We start from the raw sequence: 19611 nt of genomic DNA, 5'->3' as shown, positions 1-19611 counted from the left end.
TAGCGGTCATCAGGCATAAAATGGGGGCATATGAATTCCCAAAAGCATGTATTCCAATGCAAAGTATAAAACCTACGATACAGAAAGGACAAAGGAGATGTCAAACAAAGGAGGAGAGCACGCCATCAGATAAGTAAAAAGCCCGTCCCTTTGAAGGTAACAAGGTATGGTGGTGCCGAACGAGCGAGATCAGGGCGCTGCAGGTCAACCAAGCCAGAGGCTCGGGACGCATAGCTCATCTACTTGCACCAAAGTTTATCGTCATCGGCGTGTATGAAACTGGAAGAATCTAAGGAACGAAAAAACTCAGCGGGGATTATATATATCACGGCAACACGCGAGATGTTTCTCACGACAGGATTTTAAATTTAACCAGCGTCACCAGAATTAACTTTTCATTTCAAGAATAGCGTCAGATGCCCTTGATGGAGTCCACAGAACCTCTTCAACGCTGTGACTATCTTCTACAAGATGATTCTCCTCATATCGTCGCAGCGAGGTTGACGGACCTTGCTCAAGTCAACGATCAAATCAATCGCGTCAATGACCATATCCGCGAAGTTTACAGAATACGCAGCGTTTTTCTCCATCGTGTAAATCAGATTCGCTCGCTAGCTACCACTATTCCTATCGAAGTCTTGTCGGCCATTTTTTGCCACTTGGTTGATCCCGAGCTGACGCCGGACGAACCCACGACTTCCTCACCCATCTGCCTCCGCTAATCCTTCATACTTAGCTCTGTATCGTCTCACTGGCGCCAGGCAGCTTTTGCAACACCAGAATTATGGACCAAAATTCAATCTCGGGTCCATAAACACAACTCACTTTGCCAAATCCGTGATTTTTGCGCTTCAACATTGTTCTACATATGCTCGTACCCTCAACATTTCACTTTCGCTCCCACATTGGTGTCACACCAAAGTACTGGACAGATTAACCAAGGTCTTTTTCTCACCCGAAGTCAAAGCGAAGGTGATCAAACTAAGGCTATACAAAGCCCCACCTCAATGGCTCCGATTGATCTCTCAACTGCGCGTCCTTCGATCTCTGACTTTTGATGATCATTGGCACTACCGGAACAACGAGGACTTGCCTCATTACAAAGAAATTACTCTTCCCCCTTCCCTTCGGTCATTATATCTGAGAAATTTGCCAATGTACGGTTTGGCTTTCTTGGATCAGTGCCCCAATCTCATCAATTGCGAATATCGACCCTTACATACACATGGCTCGACGTCTTCCTCCAAACCTCTGGTTTTTGAAAAGCTTAAATGGATGGTTACGCCTGTTCAACAAGGTCTCCAGACTATGGCATCTGTGAAAAATCTGCAGACGCCCTCAGTCGAGATACTAGAATTAGAGGATCGAGGTTTCTCAAAAATCATCCCCGACGTAATCATCAGTTTCTGTTGTCAATTATCTTCGACTCTCGTATCACTCACCCTTAATGGCTACGGATTTCGACTACCACTCGACTCCCTAAAATCATTATTCCGATCCCTTCCACATCTTCAGCGCTTTTACACCATATTGTGGTCAGAAGATAATCTGCTCAACGCAGTTCAGGCACTCACTTATGATGAAAACAGTAATCGGTATATCGACTGTTTGCCGCACCTCAGGAAATTATCGTTGGGTAAATATCATGATGAAAACATGACCAAATCACCGAGTCGTTCATATATTGAACCTATCCTGGACTTGTTGCGGAGTAGGAGGTCTCGCGAGGGCCCTATCTTTTGTATCGAAATTGCAGGATATAATTTGGACTCGATGAGTCCCGGATTAACGAAAGAATTTAAATTGACTGTTGAGGATTATCAAATTGAAGTCAGAAATTTTAAGAGAAGAATAAAGTTTTCGAAGGATAGTGCGGACGATAGTTCACAAGTACTATATATCAAATGATAGGATGAAAGAGTAATGACACGCATTCTTTTGTTGTGATATCGATTGTGGTTTGTTAAAACTTGAAGGTTTGGTGATGAATTCATCCCAGAGCATTTCGGCGGACGAGAGTCGTCGCGCAACCTACCCTATGCAACAAGAATGTCCAATGATAGGATGTTGAACAAACCAGTTGATTACTAGTTAGTTTATCTTGAGATCACGGAAAGTCAACTTAAAGAAGTCTAAATGAATTGCGAACGCAAATCATGATACCGACAAGGCGTATAGAAGCCTATTGTCAATAGAGAGCCGATCGTTGTCCCTTCCTGTTCCCCATCGAATCGACATTCTCCTCTCCGGGTTGACTTCCCAACTCTATAAAGCAATTCTCAAGGCAACGTTTCCTTTTTCATTGTCGCCCAATCGTATGAATCAGTCGCCCAGTAAGGTTTCATCCGTTTTGCCGCAGCGAGGAACTTCCCTGCACGGGGATGTTCTGCAAAGGTATCCTTACCTGCAAAAAAGGAAGAGTAAGTATCACGGGTCCCACTGATGACACCATAAGCTTCGTTCGAGCATCCGTTGATGAATATCTCGTAGCGTGGATGTAATGAATCCATTCCTCGTGTATTCCGGATTTCCTCTAAGCGGGGCGGAGAAACCTCGATAACCGGATCTTTGTTTTCGGTCTTGTTGGCGAGTCCAAGTTGCATTACAATGGTAATATATGGTCGTTTATGGCCTCCTGTGAAGAAATTGTAGTCCTTTTGCACATCGATCTGGATGTTTTGTTTCGCCATCTTATCCTTCGATTGAACAAAGATGGCGGTCATACTCCATCGGTCAGGATTTCCATCGCCACGAATCCAAACGGGTATAACTAAGTCTACACCGCACATGGTCCCATAGCCTTGAATTGCCGCGCCCCTCGTAAAAAACAGGTATGCAGCCTCATCTGTCATGACCGACTTGTCGCCTGCCTTGACAAATTGCGTAAAGTGGACATAAGCATGTGCAAAAACTTCCTTGAGGTGCTTCCCTGTCGTATTTGCCGGTTGTGCTTCAAGAATCTTGTCGACATGCTCCTCCGCAATGAGGGCACGGAAAAAATCGAGTACGGGAACCATTTGACTGAACGAGACGTCTTGAAGCTCTTCCGCAGGAGTAACTTTGTTCAAGATGGAGATATCGTGGGCCAGAGTACAGAGCATCCTCGCTACCAACTCGCCCCTAGTTCCCTTGTCGATCAATCCTTGGTAGAACCATGCAAAGACTGCCTCTGGTACGACGTCTTTGTACTTGGCTATGATCGCTGCAATATCACCCCGATCTCTTTTCGGCAGTAAGCCGTGAAAATATGTCAACATCGCCCTAGCAGCGACCTCAGCTAGAAATGGTTCGGATGGGTATCCCCCACGAAGATATTGCCGATGTTGCGGAATCAAGTAAACCGTACGCATGCTTTTCGCGACTAGAAGCGCTTCAAGAGTGACAGCTTCATCTCGGTTGGATTCAAAAGTCATATCGACACGAGCAGCCAGAAGAGGAATAAGTTTGTGGAATAGGTAAGTCCGAGTTTGTATTCCGGCGTGGTCCTCAAGATTTAATGTAAGTTTGGACGTGGCGAGTTCGATGAGTTCGGACACTGAAGCTGAACAATCATTGTCAGGAAATTCGATGGTCTCGAAGATCGCCCAAAACCTAATATAGACAGCTTAGAGTAAGACTCGGTGAGGAATGATAGCGCATGCTCACATGGCGACCAAACCGGGCCATGAACCTCAAGGAACAGATCTCATCACCAGAGTGTTCTCCTTCAGCTACGATAGTTGGCACCTTCCATGTATCGAAAGGAAGCTCGACAAATGGTGCATTACTGTTATCGTCACTTTCCTTAGAGGTAGATGACAACAAGCGAGACGACCAAAAGTTACGTCTGCTGGGGGAAGACTCGGTCAGTCGTGGGTTGGTCGAGAGAAAGAGGGCAAAAACGGGTACATCGAGCATGTACGTGAAAGCGTTGCAAAGGCATTGGTAAGCTGTCCATCTCGGCTCTATCCCCTCTTTTGTCACTGTGAAAGCGGAAAGATTTTGCGCTTCATCAAAGTAGAAAAGTATGATAGGTTCCCCACCAGCCTGAGGCTTGATCTTTTGCGTAATTTCACTAATAAATCTTTTCACTGTAAGAGAGCGTCAACGATCAGTGTTGTTGTGTTGTCAGAGGCCAACATACCACGTTTTTGGAGGATGTCAAAGTCAACGGTCTCATCAAAAATGTTTTCAAAGCCTTTTAAAGTGGACGTGCCAATCGCTTTACTATACATATCGCGACGATGAGGGGTACGAGGACCGCCAAGATGTTTCCGCCACTCAGCCGCAATATTTTCGATCTCATGGCCTGATGCCTTGTAATCATAGATCCATTTGTCGGCAATGGCAAGTGTCTTCAACAAGAACTGGAGGTAGGACAGTTGTGCATGGAGCGCCGATGTGAAGGTTTTAGTCTGGCAAAAGAATTCGACAAGCGCCGTGCCATGGGCAGTAAAGTCACCGAGTGGAAAGCCTATATCCCGAGGGTCTTAGCCGATGCACGATTTTCAACTGAAAGAATGCACCTCTTGTATCTGACAGGGGCCTCAGCACGATAGGAATTGTGAATATATATTCGGCGAGCTTGTCTACGACCCGAGATTTTCCAGTGCCGGATCCCTGGATAATGGCACAAAAGTTTCCGTAGGGCCTCATCGAGGACTCACGATACATAGAGAATACAGCTTCTCGCAATAGTTTATCGTTTCCCCCCACATAGTCAGTTTCCCAAGCCTCTTGAACAGAGAGTGGTACGTCTGAGGTAAGGATTCAATTCTTTTGACACGGAAATCGAAATATTCTGGAGACTCACCAGTCCAACGCTTTGATCTCAGCCTATTATCATTCTCAACTTCTGTATGAACTATGAATATGTGAGAGGGAAGGGATCAATCCAGAAGATTGGGGACGAACTGTAGTTGATTAACCATCGGATCCCGCGTTCCTCAGGACTCCCTTCTTCATCGCTCAATTCATCATCACTGTCGTGGTTGAGGAGACGTCGGTCCAACAGGATATCAAAAATTGTGAAGTACTCGGACCCCGGTAGCGCTAAGTCTAATCTACCAGCAACCAAAGAGGCGAGTTTCTGGAAAAATGGCTTGATACACGCTACAAGCTCCGAGTTGTTCCTGTGTCCTGGGGTTGCAAACAGACGTTTGAATTTGCGCACATTCGCCTTGTCTGCCCTGGCTTCGCGAAATATTTCTTTGGCCTCTTCAATATAGCGATCTGGGTCCATCGGTAGTTCACATGAATCCTGAGAGGGTGGACTAGGAGCGTTGGACATGGGGGTCCCGATATGTGAATAAGGAGTTAGCTTTGACTTGAGAAGGGAAAGAGGAGGAAAGAGACCCTCGCATTGAGCAAGGGATATGCCGTCCTAGTGCTGTTGACATTTTCCTGGTTTGAATATAGTAAATAGAAGCAAATAAGAATGCGTATGTGGCGTTCGGCGCTGCCCATGACAACCTCTGGGCTTCGCCTATCGAGCGAAGCTCAATTCCAAAGAACTGGTGACTAAAAGAAAGGATACGAACTCGGAAGTTAGTGGTCATGTCGCATTAAGATTCATCGATAGCAATGTTAATGACCATGAGTAGACAAAAAGCCTACGAGAGCCTACGAGTGATCATGAAGGCTATGGGGTAATTGGTAGTACGTCATCAAGAGCAACATTAATTCGTCCTACTCCATGTGTGCTTTAGTAATTGTAAAACGCTCTTCAAATTATTCTGAGACTAGTCTTCAAATCGCCACAGACTCAAGCCGGGGAGAAGCATCCTGTTCCAATACGAGCCCGGTGGTGGTCCAGAGAGAAGAGATCACAGTTCCTAATGAGTAGCGATTACTTCTTGTGGTAGGGCGAGGAATGTGACCTTAGAACAAACAATGAAGAAAAAATAAATGAATTGCGAACGCGAATCATGATACCAACAAGGCGCCTGAGAGCCTACATTACTGATCGCCAGAGGAGATATGAAGCCTATTTAGATCAGTAGAGAGCTGATCGTTGTCCCCTTCTTGCTCTCCGTCGGATTCGGCAAGGCTGTCCTCCTCCTCCCCGGACTGACCCGTCTCTATGAATTGATTTTCAAGGCGACTCTTCGTTTTCATTGTCGCCCAACCGTAAAATTTAGTCTTCCAAAAAGGTTTCATCCGTTTGACAGCAGCGAGGAACCCACCGGCGCGGGGATGCTCCGACAAGATATCCTTATCAGTCAGAAGAGAAGAGTAAGTGTTGCGGGCTCCACTAATTACACCGTAAGCTTCGTTCGAGCATCCATTGATGAAGATCTCGTAGCGTGGATGTAATTTCATCTTTTGGTTGACCTTGCGCCCCCCCGAGCGGGGCGGCGAAACCCTGACGACCGGAAGTTCGTTTGTGGTCTTGTCGGTGAGTCCGAGTTGCATTGCAATGGTGATATATGGTCGTTTATGGTCCCCAGTGAAAAATTTGTAGTCCTTCTGCACATCAATCTGGATGGTTTCTTTCGATTTCCTATTCTTCACTTGGATAAAAATGGCGGTCATACTCCATCGGTCAGGATTTCCATCACCACGAATCCAGACGGGTATAATCAAATCTACACCGCGCATGGTCCCATAGCCTTGAATTGCCGCGCCCCTCGTAAAAAACAGGTATGCAGCCTCATCTGTCATGACCGAGTTGTCGCCTGCCTTGACAAATTGCGTAAAGTGGACATAAGCGTTTGCGAAAACTTCCTTGAGGGGCTTCCCTATCGTGTTTGCTGGTTGTGCTTCAAGAATTTTGTCGACATGCTCCTCCGCAATGAGGGTATGGAAAAAATCGAGTACGGGAACCATTTGACTGAACGAGACGTCACGAAATTCTTCCGCAGGAGTAACTCTGTTCAAGATGGAGATATCGTGGGCCAGAGTACAGAGCATCCTCGCGACCAACTCCCCCCTAGTTCCCTTGTCGATCAATCCTTGGTCGAACCATGCAGAGATCGCCTCTGGTATGGCGTCTTTATATTTTGTTATAATCGAAGGAATAGCACTTCGATCTTTCGGGGCAGTGCGCGATTAAAATACGCCAACGTTGCTCTAGCAGCGGCCTCTGCTAGAAAAGGTTCGGAAGGGTATCCCCCGCGAAGATATTGACGATGTTGCGGAATCGAGTACACGGTACGCATGCTACTTGCGACCAGAAGCCCTTCTAGGGCAACGGCTTCATCTCGGTTAGATTCGAAGGTGAAATCGACGCGAGCGGCAAGAAGAGGAATAAGTTCTTTGAATTGGTAATTACTCGTTTTCAATCTGGCTGGATCCTCAAGGCGTAGTTCAAGTTTGGACATGGCAAGTTCAATCATTGAAATCTCGTCTTTTTTCATAGTTTCGAGGGTTGCCCAAAACCTGGAATACGTGACTTAGAAGTAATACTAAATGAGGAATGACGTATACTTACATGGGGCGGCCAAATCGCGCCATGAACCTCAACGAGCAGATTTCATCACCGGAGTGAGATCCTTCAGTAACAATAGTAGGCACCTTCCATACGTCGAAAGGAAGCTCGACGAAAGGCGCATTAAGATTGTCGTCATTTTCCTTGGACGTAAGTGACAGTAAGCGGGATGACCAAAAATTCCGCGCGCTGGGAGAAAACTCGGAGAGCCGTGAGTAGGTCGAGAGAAAGAGGGCGAAAACAGGTACGTTAAGCATGTACGTGAAAGCTTTGCAAAGGCATTGGTAAGCTGTCCGCCTCGGTTCTATCCCCTCTTCTGTCACCGTGAAGGCGGTGAGATATTGCGCTTCGTCAAAGTAGAAAAGTATCATAGGCTCCCCACCGGCCGGAGGCTTAATCTTTTGCGAGATTTGTTCAATAAAGTTTCCCACTGTAAAAGAAAATCAACAATCAACAATCAGTGTTCTCTCACTGCAAAAGGCCAACATACCACGCTCCTGAAGGAGGTCAAAGTCGATGGTCTCATCCAAAATATTTTCAAAGCCTTTCAAAGGTGACGTGTCAATCGCTCGACCATACATGTCGCGACGATGAGGGGTACGAGGACCGCCAAGATGTGTCCGCCACTCAGCCGCAATATTTTCGATCTCGTGGCCCGATGCCTTGTAATCATCGATCCATTCATCGGCGATGGCAAGTGTCTTCAACAAAAATTTGAGATAAGACATTTGTGCATGGAGCGCCGACTCAAAATATTTGGCCTGGCAAAAGAAATCTACAAGCGCCGTGCCAGGAGCAGTAGAGTCACCGAGTGGAAAGCCTATATCACGGGTTTTAGCTGGTGTCCCAGATCGAAGGACAACTAACGCACCCTCTGTATCGCTGAGAGGTCTCAATATGATTGGAATCGTAAACACGGACTCGGCGAGCTTGTCCACAACACGAGATTTTCCAGTGCCTGATCCCTGGATTATGGCACAAAAATTTCCGTAAGGTTTGCTCCGAGACCCCCGATACATAGAGAATACAGCTTCTCGCAATAGCTTGTCAGTCTCACCCACGTAGTCAGTCTCCCAGGCCTGTTTTACAGAGCGTGCAACCTCTGAAGCAAGCATTCAGCTCGTTGACACGGGAACCGGAATGTGCTGGGTACTTACTAGTCCACCGCTTGGCTTTCATCTTATCAGCTTTCTCGACTTCTGCATTTACTATCAAGACGTGAGAGGCAAGAGATCAATTCAGAAGATGGAGGACGAACTGTAGTTGATTAGTTCTCGGATCGCGGAATCCTCTTCATTGCGATATTCATTGCTTTGGTTACGTAGGACAAACAGAACATAGAAGGATGAGTAGTACTCGGACCCCGGCAGCGCTAAGTCTGATCTACCAGCAACCAAGGAGGCGAGTTTCCGGAAGGATGACTTGATGCACGCTTCAACCTCATTCCTGGGTGCTCTGGGCGATAGAAACAGAAGAAAGAATTTTTGTACATTCGCCTCGTCTAACCTGGCTTCGCGAAATATTTCTTGGGCACTCTCGATATAGCGATCTGGGTCCATCGGTAGTTCAGATGAATCCTGCGGGGGTGGACTGGGAGGAGCATTGGACATGGCGCGGGTTCCGATATGCGAATAGAGAGTTAGCTTTGACTTGGGAGAGGAAAGAAGAGGAAAGAAGAGGAAAGACACCCTCGATTTTATTTGGCCATTGTTTGCCCACCTCGCATTGAGGAACTTGGTAGTGTCCAAATGCTGTTGAGATTCTCCTTGTTTGAATGTAACAAATAGAAGTAAACAAGCATACGCGTTCTTATTTGCTCACACTATGTGGCGTTCGGCTTTTGAGAGCTGCCCGTGGCAACCTCTGGACTTCGCCTATCAAGCGAAGCTCAATTCCAAAGAACTGGTGACTGTCGTTTTATATTTTGCAGGGGAGCCATGGCGGGTCGGCCCCGGGAGGGTCACTGCAGACGCGAATAATCTGGACGAAACTATCTCGCCCAGGAAAAAAGATTGCCTAATGTATCATATTTGTATAATACTGAACAAGAAAAGCTACGAACTGGGAAGCTGGTGATCACGCCACGCTAGGATTATCGATAGCAATGACTATGAGTAGACAAAAGCCTACGAGTGATCATGCAGTGGTTATGGGGTGGCAGGCCTCAGGAATCATTAATCATCGATCATCGATCAGCAATCAGAAGACTATCAATAGACTGATCGTGTGAAAGCGCATGACTGACATGGCATGAAAACGTTTCTGATCCTAAACATAAACCTTACCTTTCTCCACCATGTCCAGATACCAGCTAATACCCACATCTCCAAGACCGTCTTCCGATATTCGACTCAAGGCTCGCAGGAGCTCTTCCCTAGAAACTCCCATTCTTTCTCCCACCGCTTCCTCCATCACTCTCCTCGACCACGAAGACGCCTCTGAAAGGGGTACCCTCAGACATCTACCAACGTATGATTCCGACCCCCGATTTCGTCAACCAAAACCTTCGCCTTACGCACGCGCTGCGCTCATTATCTTCATCATTGTGGCTTTCTATTTCGCATTTTCTATGCGTGCGGAGATCTTTCGTTCTATCGTTGATCAACAGGAGAAAAAAGTTAAACAAGAGAGCGAGTCATGGGCGGACTGGGCAGGAAGTCAGGTGTGTGCTGTGCTACGCTTATCTGACTTGTTGAACTAACCACTGAGCTTTGTTGGATAGGATTCCCATTGAAACGTGTGAATTACTCGCAACAGTTTCCGGCCCCTCATACCCCACTTCACTTGGACACTTCTCGAACCTTGCTATTTAAATAATCATCTTATTGCTGTCATGTACTCTGGATACGTTCTGAATGGACTTGCTCGCGATGATACCGCATTGTATCATCTACTTGAAGCTTGACAGGCAACCGCTCAAAACAAGTCTCCAAGGCCTTCAACGAGTCCCCAGTGTTACTTAAACGCGTAGTGGCAGATTATCTGATTACATCTCCTTTAGCAGCATCAGCGGTCTCCATATCATTGCCAATGAGAAAGAAGTATTCGGCTCTCTAGCGTCAAGAAGATCGTGATAGTCTTCTCTAACATGGCTCTATGAGATACTATGAAATTATATAGGGCGATGCGAATTTGCCTGGTTTCCCTGTTTATTCCCGTAATGTGTCCACGAGTAAGTATCCAAGTATTTGACAAAGAAGTTGTCCGTGAAACGACATCATAAAGTACGGTGACCCTGAGATGGATCGGCACAGCCTGCCCTAAACGAGCAAACATAAATTTGTTTGGTTGCTGGCGTCTTTGCTTCTCGTCCTCCATGCCCGCGACAACCCAACGAACGATATCAAGCGAAAGTGAGTGTCTTTTTCAAACGTTTGAATGAAGAGAATATTACTTTCAGTTATCCCTGTCTTAATCTTTATGTCGAGACTTTACTCATCTGACTCCATTTCTTTGTGACTCGATTTTCGACGTGGCACTTACCGAGTTTTTATAGGTACTCTTGTCGTTCGATGGGTGGTTAATTGTCGTATTGTACTCTTAGAATACCCAATTGTTGTAACTTAGTTGGTTTCCTAAATTCCTTGATCCAGCTGCGAAGGAAAATTGATCGAAGAGCCTACCCTTAACGGAAAACGTGACTCGAAAAACGATCTAATCCACATCACAGATAAAAATCCACAATCCTCTTTTTCTCCTCCTCCCTCCCAAAATCCCCAAAATGGCCCCCATCGGCAGTCTCTACACCGTTGACGCCCAATCCAAGGGCAAAATGGTACGCAAAATCTGCATTATCTTCATTTCTTCACCCTTCTAATTTTTTTTTTTGCCCTGGTCGTTGTAATTTGCAATCAGATTCGATCTGTCGTGGCTCTCGCAGGCCAGGAAGTCGAACTTCTTCCATTCGAGTTTGGTGTAACGAACAAATCGTCCGAATTCCTTTCCAAGTTCCCTCTCGGAAAGATTCCTGCTTACCAACATTCAAACGGCTTCAAGCTCTATGAGGGGAATGCTATCGCCCGTTATCGTGAGTCGTGCTTCTTGTTCCGTGCTATCTTATCGATATCGCTTACGTTTCAAAAATCTGTCAAGTTGCTGGTCTCTACCCTAACACTGGGCTTCTGGGTGGAACGCCTGAAGAAGCAGCTCTCGTAGATCAATGGATGCACGTTGTCGAGACCGAAGCCGATACATATGATACTTGGATCAGTTTCCTCGTCCGTGGATTGGTTCCCTATAACAAGCCGGTACGTTTCCTGGTCGCAAAATGAAAATCTAAACACTCATTAATATTTGTCTATCTAGATCGAATTGAACTTCTATGAGCGCCTCGAACGTTGTCTCGCTGTTCTCGAGTCCCACATCTCCACTCGTACCTTCTTCGTCGGTGAACGTATCACTCTTGCCGATCTCAGCGTCGCATCCGTGCTCTCCAAAGCCGTCGCTCAAACCGTCGATGCCTCGCGTAGGCCCAAGTACCCTAACCTTATGCGTCACTTGGACACTATCGCCAACCAACCCAAGTTGAAGGCTGTCTTTGGCCAGGTCAACTATATTGACAAGGCTATTCAATACACTCCTCCCGCCAAGGAAAAGAAGGAAAAGGCGCCCGCGCCTCCCAAGGCAGAGAAGAAGCCCAAGCAGGAGGAAGCGGATGAAGAAGAGGAACCCGCTGTTCCTGCCGAGCCCAAGGTCAAGAACCCTCTTGATGACCTGCCAAAATCGACTTTCAATCTCGAGGATTGGAAGCGAGCTTATTCCAACAAGGACACTCGTGGAGCTGATGGTGCCATTGAGTGGTTCTACCAAAAGTAAAGTTCTATATTCCTGTTCACCTTGATTGACATTATTGATCGTGATCTTTTTCTTATAGCTTCGACTCCACCGGTTTCTCCGTGTGGCGTGTGGATTTCAAATACAACGAAGAGCTAACGCTAACCTTCATGTCATCCAACCAAATCACCGGCTACTTCAACCGTCTCGAAGCGTCCCGTAAATATCTCTTTGGGTCCGTTGGTGTTCTCGGCGAGAACAACAATAGCATTATCTCTGGTACTTTGATCCTTCGTGGTCAAGATGCTGAACCTGTTGTTAATGTTGCTCCGGATTGGGAAAGTTACGAGTACAAGAAGTTGGATTTGTCGAAAGAGGAGGATAAGCAGTTCTTTGAAGCGGCTTTGGCTTGGGATCTGGAGGTCAGTGGTAAGAAGTGGGCTGATGGCAAGAACGTGAGTTTCATCTTTCTTTGTGCTTTTAATTTTGAAAGCGCATTGAGGCTGATATAATTTATATCCTTTTTTTCTAGTTCAAGTGAAGGAAATGTGAAGAAGGTAGACTTAGATCGCGTTTCTTATTTTTGTACTATGTCGTATTGCTGGTTTATCATGCTTTTTTAAACAAGTATGTGTGGGACGCGTCTCTTAAACTCAGTCATCTTGAGTACTCGGAGGTATGCTTTCTCCTCGACCTGATCGCATTATACATACATACCTTGCGTCTGAATCTAACTCTTCGAAATCCACATACTATAGCCATGCATAAAAAAAATAATATACTAGTATGCATTACATCGAACTGCGTAGAAAAAACCCTGAATCCGCAGTTATAACAAAAAGTACATCAATGAAAAAGTCAAAAGGTCACAATGTACAGACGAATCAAAAACAAAAAAAAAACAAGAGTGATATTTTAAAAAACAAAAAAAAAAATGCCAGTATTTTAGACCTGATTGACAGGCTCATACCCACCTCTCCTCGCACTACCACCAATCCCCAAACCCATAAATAATCCTTTCCTACCACTCTTCTTCCTTCCATCTCCTCCAATACTACTACTATCACCATCATCATCCCTCTCCGTTCTTCTTCGTTTCGCTTCTCGGAAACCTTCTAAAGGAACATCATACAACGTCTCATATTCCACACCCAACTCCCTTCCCTTTGTCCAAAAATCTTTACAATTCCCAAAGAACCCAAGATCAAATGGATTCGAAGCTTTTCCAGCCCTCGCAAGTCCATCCACAGCTTTCCCTTTTGTAAACCTATCAAACCCAAGAAGATTCATCAGAAAACCAGAACCACAACCAGCGCATGATCGATGTTGATGTGTTTGATGTCCAGAAGATGTTGAAGATGCGTCTCCGACAAGAGCAGTATCTTCTGTATCTAATCCCGCAATGGGACTTCCGCCATGACGATGACGATGACCCATTTGTCCAGCATAACTTGCACCCCCACGTCCACCCATATAACCATATCGTCCGAGATTGGATACCTCGAGTGTGGTCATTTGACGTGCAACTTGCCATAATTGGGATGCGAGAAGGACGATAGTCCAGGTGAGTTGGAGAGTAGACCACAAAGCGACGGACACGAGGAAACTGTCTTGTGAAACCAGGTAGCAGAGGTCAGAAGGGAGGATACACGAGGGCGAGATTTGAGAAGGATCTTGCGAAATTTGTATACTTGAGAAATCTGCAGAAAATGGTAGCCTTTAAATTCAAGTCGGTGTGCGAGGTTTTGAAGGACGTACATCCAAAGGTAAGGTAGTCGAAGAGTATGATACCACAAACGAGTGACAGGACAAAGAGGACAAACTGTCGGTGGTTATTTGCCCCAACTGAAATTGTGTGAGTGTTGTTGAAAGTAAGACGTCAAGTCGTTACTCACCGCAATTCCACACCCAAGGACAGTGACTAAAGACATGGTTAGATTATCACAAAGAGATTCGCCCCTGAAACTCACTGATCACTTCGAGCGATACACCTGTCACATACGCGACAATGCTTTGAACGAAGAGGCTTTTTCGCCATACATTGGATACAGAAAGTCTGACCATTGAGCCGTCCTTCCGAAGCAAGGTCCTCGATGATCTATTGGGGCCCATCAATACTTTTCATTAACCACATGATGCTCAGGCGCACCGATCTCAGCTCCTCGTCACTACTAGGTTTCGGAGCTGTTCCAGGGTCAAGTGTAATGGAACGGAAGAAATTGTATGTACAGATGCCAACTGCCAGGGCGAATGACAGGTTGGAGATAGCGTGATCGTTGGGTTCTGTTTGATGTTAACTCGAATGGGGATGAAGAATGAATGTGACAAGGACATACGATTGACAAGACGGGTTATCCAGCAGAACGTAACCCAGATGATGGAACTGAAAATGATGCCTGCGAAGTATGGTGATTGGCTCACGCTTTCAGTATAGGATGGTTTATTCAAAAGCACGCGAGTAACAATCTGATAAGAGGTCAGCAGAGAGAAGAGACACAATCACTGATACTCGCATGGTGCATGGCGAAGAATTCGGCTAATGCAAGGAAAATCCCTGTATACCAAGGTAAAATTGACGTGGTCTCGAACATGAGGAAGAAGAAGATCGTTGGCAAGAGGAAAATCGCAATTTTTGTGTTGCGCTGTAATACTATAAGCGGGCTGACGGTCATGCAACTGGATTGATACATACCTCGCTGAACGGCTTGCTCCTCTTAATTCCATATTCGTTCATCCCGCCTTCCTCCAATGCACGTTTCCAAGCTCCCAAGCTCTTCAATTCAATAGCCATGTCCCTGGGTGTTCGATCCTCCCCATCTTTCGCCATGATGTCGGCACCCTTTTCTATTAATCGCCGGATACACACCCTGTTTCCTCTCACCACAGCCCAATGCAAGGGGGTCAAACCAACATCATCCTTTAGGCTGGGGTTAGCCCCGTGACGCAGTAACAGATCAACGGACAGGGCATCGCCCTGATACGCAGCCCACATCAGTGATGTATGTCCTTGGGCATCCCTAGAATCCACGTTGATAGGTTGGTGCAATAGGTAGAGCAGCGGCATAATGGACGACGAGTGTGTTACAAGGTGGAGGGAGTTGTAGCCTTGCGAGTCAGTGATGGTTGGGTCGGCGTTGTGAGCAATTAAGAGGTGAATAATGTAAAGGTATCCATTGCGAGCGGCCCATTGCATGGGTGTGGCGACGAGGTCTCCGCCCATAGCATCCACCTCGGCACCTTGCTCTAGCAAATACCGACATGCTGCCAGGTGTGCATTGATGGCCGCCCAGTGCAGGGGTGTAATATTCTGCTCGTCTCGATCGGTGGCTTTCGCCCGTCCAGACTCGATGAGTTCCCGTAGTAGGTTGACGTCTCCACGCTGCGCCGCAAGGAATATGTTTGTCTGGAATATATTGAACATTGATACACGACCACATCAAAATGTTAACGAAACTGACCTCGGGATCTCCGTTTGCCTCCTTCGGCTGAGAGAAGGTTATGTTGGTCGCGACGGCAGATTCTGTAACAACTGAAGATGAGGCTGGCTCAGCCTTTTGACTGACGATTGCAGTGGGGTCGTCCATGGTGGAAGAGAAGGGTAGAGATGAGAAAGAACGCCAGCGCCGTCACCCAGGCACTGCCAACAGAATACCCCGCTTATGTCAGCAGGCGCAGCACAGGGGTCTTTCGAGCCCGAAGCTATTGTCCTCTACGACTCTCATAGAAAATCTCATTTTTACCAGGATTCTAACGCTCGCCTCTAAGTTATTGAATTGTCTATTTTTTTACGGTGTTTTTCAAGGAAGTCTTGAGGAGAGTAGGATAAGCATCTTGATTCTCATCTGACCATGGCTAACACAACAGACACTGCCCCGCGTTGATATCCTCAACAGGAATAACGCAATCAGACTTGGCTCCATATCGTTCGACTACTTGCCTAGTCTTGTCGTTATCTCGTCAGTCATAGCGATACTCAAATTCTCCCGCATAAATGATAGGTCGGGCTGGACTGTCTAATCCTGAAGGAAGCTACACCGCCTCGCGGTTGGAAAGCAGTGCCGGGACATCAAGAGGTTTTCGAAACATTATCTTCTTCTTAGGACTTTCAAGTGGATTGAGCAAAAGTCTCTCACGGTCATGGATTGGTAGAGCACAATTGCACCCGGATATAGCTAAGGTATACATCGACGCCTGGCACGGAACACATCGCGTTCTTTGTCATGGCTGGTTTCAATATGCATCAAATAAAAAATCTCCTCAACATATCATTGCTGCTTTTCTATGTCTGTTCGTGAACTCCAACAAATCCCATGAAGCATCGGGGAAGATGAGGGGTCAACTGGTCACCGATAATTCGCCGTGATTCAACTGCAGTGGTGAGGGGTGGTAAAGGAATCTAATTCTGCGAGAGGAAGACCCCTTACCATCCACTTGCTGTGCCAACTTTTTTGTTAATACCATCATAGTTCCTTCATACTTTTTCGTAAAAACGTCATCCTCCTAAGCATTTACCAAACGTTCTTTACAAACCTGATAACTTATCTTCTTCTCTTCCGCACAAAATCCGGGGTACCTTGGCAGTAATTTTACGCAGTACATACATGAGTGTTTCATGTTGTATTTCATATCCGCCGAAGAGCACAGGTATCCGGTTATCCACTATAAATCCCGGCCCATAAACGTAAGACACGCGGTCTCCTCCTGTCCTTGCTCATGAGATAAGCTTGTGTACGCCGAGAGGTGATGGTTAATGCACATGACAGAGAAGTCACTCCCAATTGGCCAAACTTCAAGTTCTCTACAATTAGGACTTTTTACTTTCATATCGATTCTGTAGCGTCGGAGTAGAATCACCATATCACATTGACCAGACACTGAACAAAACCTCTCAACCAAAATGAAGACAATGTAATCACATTCTCTTCTAAGTCCATGAATGTCCAAAAACTAAAAGACCAACGAAGATGAGGCCACTAAAAGAAGTAGAGGAGTCACAATACGATCACAACAAGACACAAAAAATTTACATACAAATAGACTACGAATTAAATTGAAGCGGGAGCTACGATCGCAAAAGAGACAGAGATAGAGGAGAAGAAGATAGAAAGGAAGAAAGAGGCGGTGAACTCATCAGCTCTCCTGATCTACGTATGAGCCTCCCTGATCTCCTTATCAAATGCTTTGGCAATCTTCGTTCTCTGAATCTTCTGAGCAGCAGTGACCAAACCGTTCTCCGGCGTCCAATCCTCCGCTGTCAACACAACAGCTTCTAGCCACTCCATAGCTCTGAGCCCACCTTTCTTCCCAACAGCAACGCATTCCTTCAATACTGTTTGTCGAATATCTGATCGTTGGCATAGATCCTCTAGCGACTCTGTGGTACCACCGAGATGATGACGGAGATGAGTTTCATGAGGAATTACAATTGCTATTGGTCGTTTGGCACCAGGAAGAGCATAGACACAGACGTTGGCGACGAGGGTGCAGGCCTTGTATACCGATTCAAGACGTTCGAGAGCGATATACTATCATAGAAGTAATCTCAGTATGGTTTTATAAAATTTGAATTACAGCTACTTACTTCACCACATTCGAGCTTGATGAGGTTCTTGAGACTAGATTACGGAATGAGTAATGAGCAGATGTCGCTATGGTGTCTTGACATACCGATCAATGATGGATAATGTTCCGTCAGGGTTCCATTGCCCAATATCGCCAGTTCTCATCCAACCACCCTGGGTGAAAATGGTTGGGTCTTGGTTCAGATCGGGACGCTTGTAGTATCCTTGGGTCACGGAGGGACCCCGAATGCAAATTTCACCTTGAGGTGTTTGGTTGGTAGACAAGTAGCCGGCATCGGGAGCATCAAGGAGTTTGACTTCAACGGAGGGTACAGGTAGGCCAACAGGACCATAGCTCATAAGCTCTGGAGGAAGAATAGCACACATGCCACATGTTTCAGTCATTCCATAACCTATGTATATCAAACGCATATCAATTGAGGAAAATGGGACTGATTGATACTGGAGCGTACCTTGTAGTACAGTGACAAGGGTGGTCGTCAAAAATTCTTGGGTTTCGCGACTGATGGCGGCACCACCACAAAGGGAGAGACGCAGACGCCCACCAACGGCAGCACGAACGCTACCCAGAAGGTAATCCGCCATAGTGGAGAGAATCGGAATATTCCTCCTCTTGGCCTCGACAGCCCCGTTGAAGATGGCTTTACGAATCATGCCACCACTGTTCACTTTCGCTAGGATACCTTTTCTGATGGTTTCCCAGACAGCAGGGACACCTACTAGGATGGTAGGCTTAAAGCAAGCGATATCACCTTTGCAATTGCGAACCGACGCATCCGTAAGCGTCTTGACGCGCCCGTAGCCAGCAGGCATACCGATGAAGAGGACGACGAGCTCAACGATGTATTCTAACACGTGAGCGAGGGGCAGATAAGCCAAAAATGAATCATCGGGGCTGAGGTGGTGCAACAGGAGGGTTTTGACAGCTCCAACGGACGCAACTAAGTTTGCATGCGTAATAACAACGCCTTTGGGTGCACCGGTAGTACCACTAGTGTACATGATGCATGCCACGTTTTCGGGCTTGGGACGAAGCGCTTCCAGGGGTTCCATAGGCTTATCTTTGCCAAGTTCACGAACTTCATTGATGTGGAGGACCTTGATGTCGGCACGAGCTGCGGCAATTGATTCGAGAACTTTAGTGGAAGCTTCGCCATCGTAAATCACGAACTTTACGGAGGATGTGTCAGGAAGGACGCGAGAAAGGACGGGGAGAAGGTCGTCATTCGTGAATATACCAATGGATTCGGGCTCGTCCAAGGAGTGCCTGAGGCCATCCTCTCCAAGGCAATCATAAGCAGTCGCTATTGTCACCGACAATGTCGCACAAGCATGAGCAATGAGTTGCCAGTTTGGGCTGAAACCAGTTCAATATTACCACAAATGTGAGTTTTCAAGGCGTAAATAACGCACCTGGTCTGAGCATACACGTTGAAAACATCATGAGAATTGATACCGAGCTCGGCAAAGCCACGAGCAATTTCGGAGACGATTCTCTGGACGTCGACAAAGGAGTGATAGTGGTAGTCGCTGAGCTCGTAATATTTCCATTTTTTCTTCTCGACGACTTGCTTGCCGTCCACCGCCTTGGTAATCTCCTTTTCCACGTCGTGGATCTTGATTATGTCCCTCCAACCAAGTGCATTTCGAGAGCCATGCGTACGAGCAGCGTACTGGAGGATGTCGTATACGGTATCGACACCCTCTGCTGGCCTTGACACGAGCTCGTCCTTTGTGATATCTAGACGACGAACAGCGCTCTGGCCCTCGCTGGGTGGTTCAACCTCGACGGAGCCTTTGGCGTAGAATCCGGGCCTGAGAGTGTCGACCGGCATGGTTGAAGGTAGG

The 19611-nt window shown here is 46.5% G+C and overlaps 7 protein-coding genes across 7 annotated transcripts; 3 read left to right on the top strand and 4 right to left on the bottom strand.

Moving 5' to 3' along the window:
• Window positions 1-416: 416 nt before the first annotated feature.
• AGABI2DRAFT_121849 (hypothetical protein) lies at window positions 417-1908 on the top strand (the record flags this gene model as incomplete). Its single annotated transcript, XM_006455872.1, has 2 exons — window positions 417-640; window positions 762-1908. The coding sequence occupies 2 exons, from the start codon at window positions 417-419 to the stop codon at window positions 1906-1908; spliced, it is 1371 nt and encodes a 456-aa protein (XP_006455935.1).
• A 371-nt stretch (window positions 1909-2279) lies between these two features.
• Window positions 2280-5269, bottom strand: AGABI2DRAFT_121848 (hypothetical protein; the record flags this gene model as incomplete). Its single annotated transcript, XM_006455871.1, has 6 exons — window positions 2280-3591; window positions 3671-4070; window positions 4124-4453; window positions 4506-4736; window positions 4793-4843; window positions 4894-5269. The coding sequence occupies 6 exons, from the start codon at window positions 5267-5269 to the stop codon at window positions 2280-2282; spliced, it is 2700 nt and encodes an 899-aa protein (XP_006455934.1).
• Window positions 5270-5725: 456 nt separating this feature from the next.
• On the bottom strand, window positions 5726-7211 carry AGABI2DRAFT_195233 (hypothetical protein). Its single transcript, XM_006455870.1, has one exon. It carries the CDS (start codon window positions 6889-6891, stop codon window positions 5938-5940), a length of 954 nt encoding a protein of 317 aa, XP_006455933.1. The 5' UTR covers window positions 6892-7211; the 3' UTR covers window positions 5726-5937.
• A 2464-nt stretch (window positions 7212-9675) lies between these two features.
• Window positions 9676-10182, top strand: AGABI2DRAFT_195232 (hypothetical protein; the record flags this gene model as incomplete). The annotated part of the gene is made up of 2 exons (XM_006455869.1): window positions 9676-10070; window positions 10123-10182. Coding segments are annotated over exons 1-2 (426 nt in total), but the record flags the coding sequence as incomplete, so codon positions are not given.
• Window positions 10183-11104: 922 nt separating this feature from the next.
• On the top strand, window positions 11105-12828 carry AGABI2DRAFT_195231 (hypothetical protein). Its single transcript, XM_006455868.1, has 6 exons — window positions 11105-11183; window positions 11264-11435; window positions 11501-11655; window positions 11714-12219; window positions 12282-12636; window positions 12714-12828. The coding sequence occupies exons 1-6, from the start codon at window positions 11130-11132 to the stop codon at window positions 12720-12722; spliced, it is 1251 nt and encodes a 416-aa protein (XP_006455931.1). The 5' UTR covers window positions 11105-11129; the 3' UTR covers window positions 12723-12828.
• A 298-nt stretch (window positions 12829-13126) lies between these two features.
• Window positions 13127-15765, bottom strand: AGABI2DRAFT_145924 (hypothetical protein; the record flags this gene model as incomplete). The annotated part of the gene is made up of 10 exons (XM_006455867.1): window positions 13127-13791; window positions 13940-14003; window positions 14077-14102; window positions 14152-14172; window positions 14243-14279; window positions 14331-14365; window positions 14518-14647; window positions 14874-14952; window positions 15436-15584; window positions 15640-15765. 10 exons carry the CDS (start codon window positions 15763-15765, stop codon window positions 13127-13129), a joined length of 1332 nt encoding a protein of 443 aa, XP_006455930.1.
• Window positions 15766-17016: 1251 nt separating this feature from the next.
• On the bottom strand, window positions 17017-19611 carry AGABI2DRAFT_195230 (hypothetical protein). The gene is made up of 6 exons (XM_006455866.1): window positions 19177-19611; window positions 18216-19120; window positions 17849-18155; window positions 17763-17796; window positions 17213-17706; window positions 17017-17154 (listed from the first exon to the last, which is right to left on the bottom strand). Exons 1-5 carry the CDS (start codon window positions 19596-19598, stop codon window positions 17326-17328), a joined length of 2049 nt encoding a protein of 682 aa, XP_006455929.1. The 5' UTR covers window positions 19599-19611; the 3' UTR covers window positions 17017-17154; window positions 17213-17325.

This window comes from Agaricus bisporus, assembly GCF_000300575.1.
Source record: "Agaricus bisporus var. bisporus H97 unplaced genomic scaffold AGABI2scaffold_11, whole genome shotgun sequence".
Lineage (NCBI taxonomy): Eukaryota > Fungi > Basidiomycota > Agaricomycetes > Agaricales > Agaricaceae > Agaricus > Agaricus bisporus.
The sequence above is the reverse complement of the archived record's forward strand: the minus strand, read 5'-3'. Positions and strand labels throughout refer to the sequence as shown.